This window comes from Perca fluviatilis, chromosome 10, assembly GCF_010015445.1.
Source record: "Perca fluviatilis chromosome 10, GENO_Pfluv_1.0, whole genome shotgun sequence".
NCBI classification, from domain to species: domain Eukaryota; kingdom Metazoa; phylum Chordata; class Actinopteri; order Perciformes; family Percidae; genus Perca; species Perca fluviatilis.
The window spans coordinates 35,811,046-35,818,545 of NC_053121.1; the positions used below are offsets into that span (position 1 = coordinate 35,811,046).

Here is a 7,500-nt window from a genome sequence, read left to right on the forward strand (position 1 = left end):
TTCCACATTCCAAATAATGTCTGATGTTCAGGCCGAACAAAGAAACACGACGGGAACACCGAGACAATGCACCGAAACCGGCCATTAAACTATTAAAAACCGGTCAGGTTTCCTGTTTGACAGGGAAATGACCGTCATTGTGAAGCCACGCCAGTTGATCCCGGACAGCCGATGACTTCCACTCTCTGCTGCTGCACACAAACTATTTACACAAGGTGTGGATGCATTCATAAACTGTGACACAACACCTGCTGCCTGTCTGGAGAGCCAGAGCTGTGTGTGTGTCACTCACAGGTGTCCAAAGTATTTATTTCTATGTTTTGTGTAAGCAGTAAATGAAATGCTTCAAGTGTTTTTCACCCGACTTCAGCCGCACAATATCGGCAGGCATATACAGTTTGAAACAGATGGTTACTAACCAACTAGCATGCTACCGCTAATACACGACAATGAGGGTCACACTTGTTGTATAGTCCTAGGGCAAGGCTTCGCAAAAGTCCAGACCAAGGTAATCTTATTTATGTTTTCTTTGATCAGATAGTTCCTGACTTCAGGGACTTTTTGTATCTCGGTAAAGTTCTTGTCTGTCTGCTTGTGTGTAAATAACATTGGGAAAACAAGGCTTCTTTTGTCTGTAAGTTAAATGGGGGGAAAAAATTAAAAAGTAACGTATTTTAAAAGGAAAGCTGTCGTATAGATTCGGAAACTGTTTTTTTGCCACCGTTCTTTTAAGTATGCCATGTTCTGACTTCAGGCCCTGCTTCCATACAGTAAATACCTATTAACATACCTACATGGAGACAGACCCTGACATTTTGTCTCAATTTGTACGATTATGGCGTCTCATCCGGCTCTATGGATTTTCCAGTGTGATTTTCACCACATTTTCCAGCGTGGTCATTCAAAACATAAATCCATGCAACACACACACACAACACACACACACACACACACACACACACACACACACACACACACAGGTGGTGTCAGGAAGCAGAAAGGCTTTGGCAACGGTTGGCTGCAGCATCTGAACAGGGAGCATATGTGTATGTGTGTGTGTGTGTGTGTGTTTGTGCGCTAATCTGTATCAAACAATGGTAGTGAATAGAGTCATTAGAGTAATCCCCTTTTGTGCTGCAGTGCAGGGACCACACACACACACACACACACACACACACACACACACTGGACTGTCAATAGAGAGCTCACCTCAACCATGAACATCCTGTCCTTCTGAGATCTAAAGACATCAAAGCATCTTTTTATTTTCTGTGTGTGTGTGTGTGTGTGTGTGTGTGTGTGTGTGTTGTGTGTGTGTGTGTGTGTGTGTGTGTGTGTGTATTATTCAAACCAGATCTGGTATGTGGACATTCAGGTTACTGTAATTTATAATAAAGAACACACACACACACACACACACACACACACAGACATACCTACTCCCAGGTATAAAAGTACACGCCCTAGGATACAGAGAAACTTTGAGAACTGGTTTCCAGTTTGGCTCCTGGCCACCAGCTTTATTGTGACCAAAGAGTTGTCGTAATGGTTTCTAATTGGTCTGATAATGTTCCCGTGTAATTATAGAACACATTGCTTCAATTAAAACTGATTCCAGGGATTATGTAACATTTGTATGTAACACTGATGACTTTTATTTGTTTTCTGTCGCACAAACACGCTCACAATAAATAGATTTCTCTAGGAAGAAGCAATTTGCTAATTAGGTGAAATAAACAGCAGCGGACTGGTGTGATGAAGCCGGGTGGTGATTCATTAAAGCATTTTCTGTACTAATGAAGGTTTTCACACACGAGTTTACCAAAACATTTCACATCAGGGGATACAACTACTTAAAATGTCCAAAGTCTAAAATGTAATGATTTCTGATTGGAATCTGAAACTATCTAACCACACATGTGACGCCATCTTTTGAACATATTTTGCTCGGTACCTAGTGAGGCCGGACGATTAATCGAAAATGTATCGACGTCAAAAATCTGAAGTAGGGCTGAAACGATTCCTCGAATAAGTCGATTACAAAAAATCCTCGAAGCAAAATTCTTTGCCTGAGCTAACCGCTGGGCGCCCGGTTAGCTCATTTGGTAGAGCGGGCGCCCAGGTATAGAGGGTTACTCCTTGGCGCAGGGGTCCCAGGTTCGACTCTGACCTGCGGCCCTTTGCTACATGTCATCCCCCCCCCCCCCTCTCTCTCTCTCCCCTTTCATTTCTTCAGCTGTCCTGTAAAAATAAAGGACAAAAATGTCACGTCATATTATCGGTTTAAAAATGCATTTTTGCAATTAAACTCCTATTGTGTCGGTAAAAGTATTAAGGGAAATATCACAGTTTAAGGTTGTTTCACTGTTCAAGTTCAATAAATGCAAAACGTCTTACCAAAAAGTCAGTGATTATAATCGTGTTAAATAATCGTGATTTCAAAAATAGAGCAGCCTTATTGAGAATGTAGTACGATTCTGTTGTTTCTAAGTTTCAGTGAAAACAGTACCAGTTAAAGTATCCCTTTAATAGAGGGGGTGGGTATACATGTGTAAAGTACCCAGGGGGCTGTTTGTTATGGAGATGAAGGCTGTTGGTTGGACTTTACGGTTAACGCCCACTCGGGTAGCATGCGGTCAACACTGAGATGCATCAGCAGTTCACCAGCGAGTACGGAGAAGAGCAACAGCTCACGTTATGGGATCTTTACATTTAAACCAGCTCGCTCGTCCAGGCTACAGGTCAGTAGTTAAGGGTTACAGTTCACCGGTTCAGGGTCACTTACCACGTTGGTTTTATGGTGCATTTATAAGTAGCTTGGTGTTGTTTAAGGTTGTCTATAGTTTTAATATCTCCAGCTGCATCAAAGCGTTGTGTAACAAGTTGCAAACCGAGGATTAGGACTGTTTTTACTGTGTTATTTTTGATTGACAGGGTTTTTTTTAATTGCACTTTTAATGTGATAAAAGTCAGGTATTTATTTCACAAGATGAGCTGAAAACAGATGCTATAATTTGGGGATTTGTATCTTTAAATAGTTTTCAGATTAATTTATCACAGTGTATGTTAGGGATCGACCAGTTATCGGCCTGGCCGATTATCGTGGCCGATATTTGGCAATTTGCTGATTATCTGTTTCTGTGTTTTATTTTACTGATAACCAATAAGGTTAATTGAATAACAAGTGAGCTACTTTGGCTCCACTGCAGCTCTGTAAGCAGTCTGCAAAACAAACTGATAGCACGTTAAAACTTCAGGAAGCTATTTTAGATTTTATTTTTAGAGTTTGTAACATTCAAAACGTGAATAATTAATAATCTGTTTCGTTAATAGCCGGGAAAATAAATGGATTAGTCAACCCCTAATATACAGTACGTATCCACATCCAAATTTGATATTAGATCAAATGTACTAGAAGAGGTGTTTTCCATATTGTCCAACCGTAGCTGAGCATGTAAGTTGGTTTTGGGTTAATATACATATACATATATACAGTGTTTCAGCAGCGAGGGCGGTTACGTAATGAATTTAGACTGAAAGTGTAATGTTGCGTTGTAGTAACATTACCTGAAAACAGCGTGTAGTTTCGTTTTAGCATCTCACATCACACCTTCAGTCACTGTGACCACTACTACGGTCAGAAACATTGGGCCAAAATAAGAAAAATAGCGTCGCTGTCAACGGGCTTATCTGCTAACGTTAGCTACCGACCGTTACCTTGAAACCATCCAGCAAATAGACGGTACCGTAGGGTGCCGTTACCTGAAACTAGTGATTCAAACTCAAGGCCCGTGGGCTGAATCCGGCCCGTCGCAGATTTTAATCCAGCCCGCATATCAGTTTAGGTTTACAATAACTTTAGACTAGTTCTGTGCCAAATCCAAAAAGACAGGAAACTGTTTTTCATACTGCAATTACGCAACTCAGAAATTCCCCCCAGAACCAGAGTTTTCATAGCCAGGTCCTTGGTGTGATTCTCATTTCCCTGAGTGGCCCTTAGAGACACTGAGTTTGACACTCCTGTACTCCTGGAGATTATTTTTTTCCATATTGTCCAACCGTAGCTGAGCATGAAAGTTGGTTTTGTGGGTTTGGGTTAATATAGTCTATGTCCTTCGCGTTCCACTGTTAACTGCTCCTCAGACCTCTGCAGGGTAAATCCAGACAGCTACCTAGACTATCTGTCCAATCTGAGTTTTCTGTTGCACGACTATTTTGCAGCGGCTCTGTGCGGTGTTTAGCGCCGCCCAAGACGATTCTGATTGGTTTAAAGAAATGCCAATAAACCAGAGCACGTTTTCCTCCCATCCCCGAATGCTGTGTGGAGTAGCCAGACCCTCCTTCAGCGCGCTTTGGAGGAGGGTCTGGCACAGCGAGACTATGGTTAATAATGTCAGAGTTTGTAGTGTCGATGTCCTAAGCTGATCCAAGTGATCACTATCAGAGTATGAAGTGTACTTAAACTGGCTGCAGTCTATTGATCCAGTGTCTAATCTCTCGAAACATTAACAGACATTATTGACCAACTTGTGGCGGCATTTAAAAACTGTCTGTTGTCACAAACTGGACTTGGACAAGTTTCAGAAAATGGGCATTGAGCATAGTTCTTACAGCACAATAGGATATATTTCATGTTAACAACAAATATATCCCTTTTTGCTTTTGAAAAAAGTTATTCGCAGATAAATAATGTACAGTATGCAGTCAAAAAACGGCCCTGGCATTTGCAACACACCGGTCCTATTTTAGTCAATAACCTAAGCTGTGAGGGAATCTTTCCACTCACCTCGCCGCAGTACAATCTTAATATCTGTGGCTGCGTGCATAAAAGACAGTAGTGGCCCATAGGGGTGCGGCCCTTCTGGCATTTGCCCAAATACCAGATGGCCAGTCCGTCACTGACAGTATGTTTCTGATGTTTGGGGTTTAAGAGACCCCAGAGAGGTTTTAACTGACTTCAGTGTATTTTCAGGTTGGATATAGAGCTCCAAAGATTAATGGATTAGTTGTCAACTATTAAATTAATCGCCAACTATTTTGATAGTTGCGTGTGCGTGTTTTGATCAGTCAGAGTCATTTTTTATGAAAACTTGTGTGATTGCAGCTTCTTAAATGTGAATATTGTTCTAGTGTCTTCTCTCCTCTGTGACAGTAAACTGAATATCTTTGAGTTGTGGACAAAACGAGACATTTGACGACGTCATCTCGGGCTTTTTGGAAACACTAATCGACGTTTTTCACAATTTTCTGACATTTTAGAGACCAGACAACTAATCGATTCATCCAGAAAATAGTTGCAGCCCTAGTCGATAGTTGCAGCCCTAGTTGGATTACCTTGTGTTAGTTATTTGGCTTATTTGTTTATCATATCTATGTGGAGGATAATGTGACTGCTGGATACATATTTCTTATTTTAAGTTTGTTTAATAAACATTAATGTGGCTTTTACAGCTGCAGCTCTAGCTCTACAGCTCGTCTTTCTAATGTACTGTAATGTACATTAGTTAGAACGGTGTGATGCAGGTGGGACATTAACATGCAGACACACTCTGAATATCAACAGTGAGTTACACAGCGGGGGTGAACAGGGCCATTAAGCTGCTTTGTTATGTACAGACGAGAACGGTTGTCACGGCACACACACCCCCCCCCCCTCTCTTTCTTTGTGTGTCCTCTGTTGTTAGTCGTTAGTCTCTCGCCCGTTACAGTAGACACTCGGAGTCAAACCGCTAAACACTTAAGGTCGTTTTATGCTTCTGCGTAGAATCGACAGCGTACCCCCCACAGACCCCTCTGTAATCGCCGTCACTCTCTCACTTCTCCCTCGCTCTACCACACACTCCCCCCACACACACACACCAGCGCACAAGTATAAACACCAGGCCACTTGCGGTAGGCTACGGCGAAACCTCTGCGCGGAGCCTCCTACACGACCATAAAACGGGCAAACACTCGCAATAATCACATCGCGTAAAAGACACTCATGTTCAATTCAAAGTTCAATTTGTTCAATAAATTCTTGTTGGGAACTATTTCCTTTCGTTTGTCTTAAATTCAACCAGCAGTTTGTTGTATTTTAGCAGAATACTGAAAGCAACAGAACTGAGAACACTTTATGTATCGCCAGTAATATCGTTATTGCGATAGTCAACGTATTTATCACATATCTCATATATGTTCCTCATATAGTGCAGCCCTACGGGCTCCTTGCACATGGAAATGTTTCTGTCCTTAGAAATGTTTCTGTCCTTATTTTGCACTCCAATGTCTTTGTATTAAACACAAACACAAAAACTGGTTCCAGCTGCTTGTTGGCTTGGCCTCTTTGTACACACACACACACACACACACACACACACACACACACACACACACACACACACACACACACACACACACACACACACAACACACACACTCACTCACACACACTCACTCACACACACACACACACACATACATACAGAGACCCACACTCACACACACACACTCACTTACACACACTCACTTGCACTCACACACTCACTCACACACACACACATACATACAGAGACACACACACAGTCACTCACTCACTCACTCACTCACTCACTCACTCACTCACTCACACACACACATATATAGAGACACACACACACACACACACACACACACACACACACACACACACACACACACACACACACACACACACACACACACACACACACAGTGGTGAGAAAGTTTCAGACTGTGGGAAAAAGGATGCTCTCTGGTTCACCCGGGGCCGTCCCCGAGGAGACAGTACACACAAAAACACACACAGCACACAAAAAATCACACACAGCACACACTACATGTGAACAAACATGTCAACAGGATTTCACTACACTTTGATTATTATTATTTCTTTTTTTTTGGGTACTATTTCCTGACATTTGACCCGCTCTCAAACTCCTCACGACTCCGAGAGCTTTGTGCTCTGATACCACATGTTACAGTTTACATTAGAGGCCGCGAAATTCACATTTCACATGTCGGCCGTGAGCTAAAGGCAGTGAATCACGGCTGTGGGTGACTGGTTGAAGTGTGAGTTTTGGGTGATTGCACAAGTTGTGGATTTCAGTATTGCCCAATTTCATTTTCTGTTTCCAAATGGATCTTTACAGAAACCATGACTGTGTTTCCTTTAGTATTTTTTTTTTTTTTAGCAGTGTCTTGTCTGAACATCAGGTCTACAAAATGAATTTTTTTTTACAAGAAATTCTTCATAGGGAAACCAAAACCCAAATGACTACACCTATGGACTATTTCCAATTTATATTATATTCCACTGACTCACCCTACCGTTTTAATGCTCCCAGATGTTTGATATCAGGACGATGAGCTGACAGAACCGACAAGTTGAACGTTGTCCAATTACAACGGACCCACCGCGGTGACCTTTTTTGGTCGACTCGGAAGAAAGCGAAGGTTTTGACAATAAACTAAATCAACACAACAGTATGTGGAGTTAAACAG

At 41.9% G+C, this 7,500-nt stretch overlaps 1 protein-coding gene across 2 annotated transcripts in view; it reads left to right on the forward strand.

The window, feature by feature from the left end:
* Positions 1-7,500, forward strand: part of LOC120566648 (protocadherin-1-like) — a 34,724-nt gene that overhangs the window by 8,247 nt on the left and 18,977 nt on the right. The window contains exon 1 of one of the 2 annotated variants that reach the window (XM_039813213.1): positions 2,659-2,741. The exons of the other annotated variant lie outside the window; for it this stretch is intronic. Coding sequence (XP_039669147.1) covers positions 2,698-2,741 — 44 coding nt within the window. The 5' untranslated portion in view covers positions 2,659-2,697. Of the gene's footprint in view, positions 1-2,658; positions 2,742-7,500 lie in introns of those variants that run through there. 2 annotated transcript variants of the gene reach the window in all.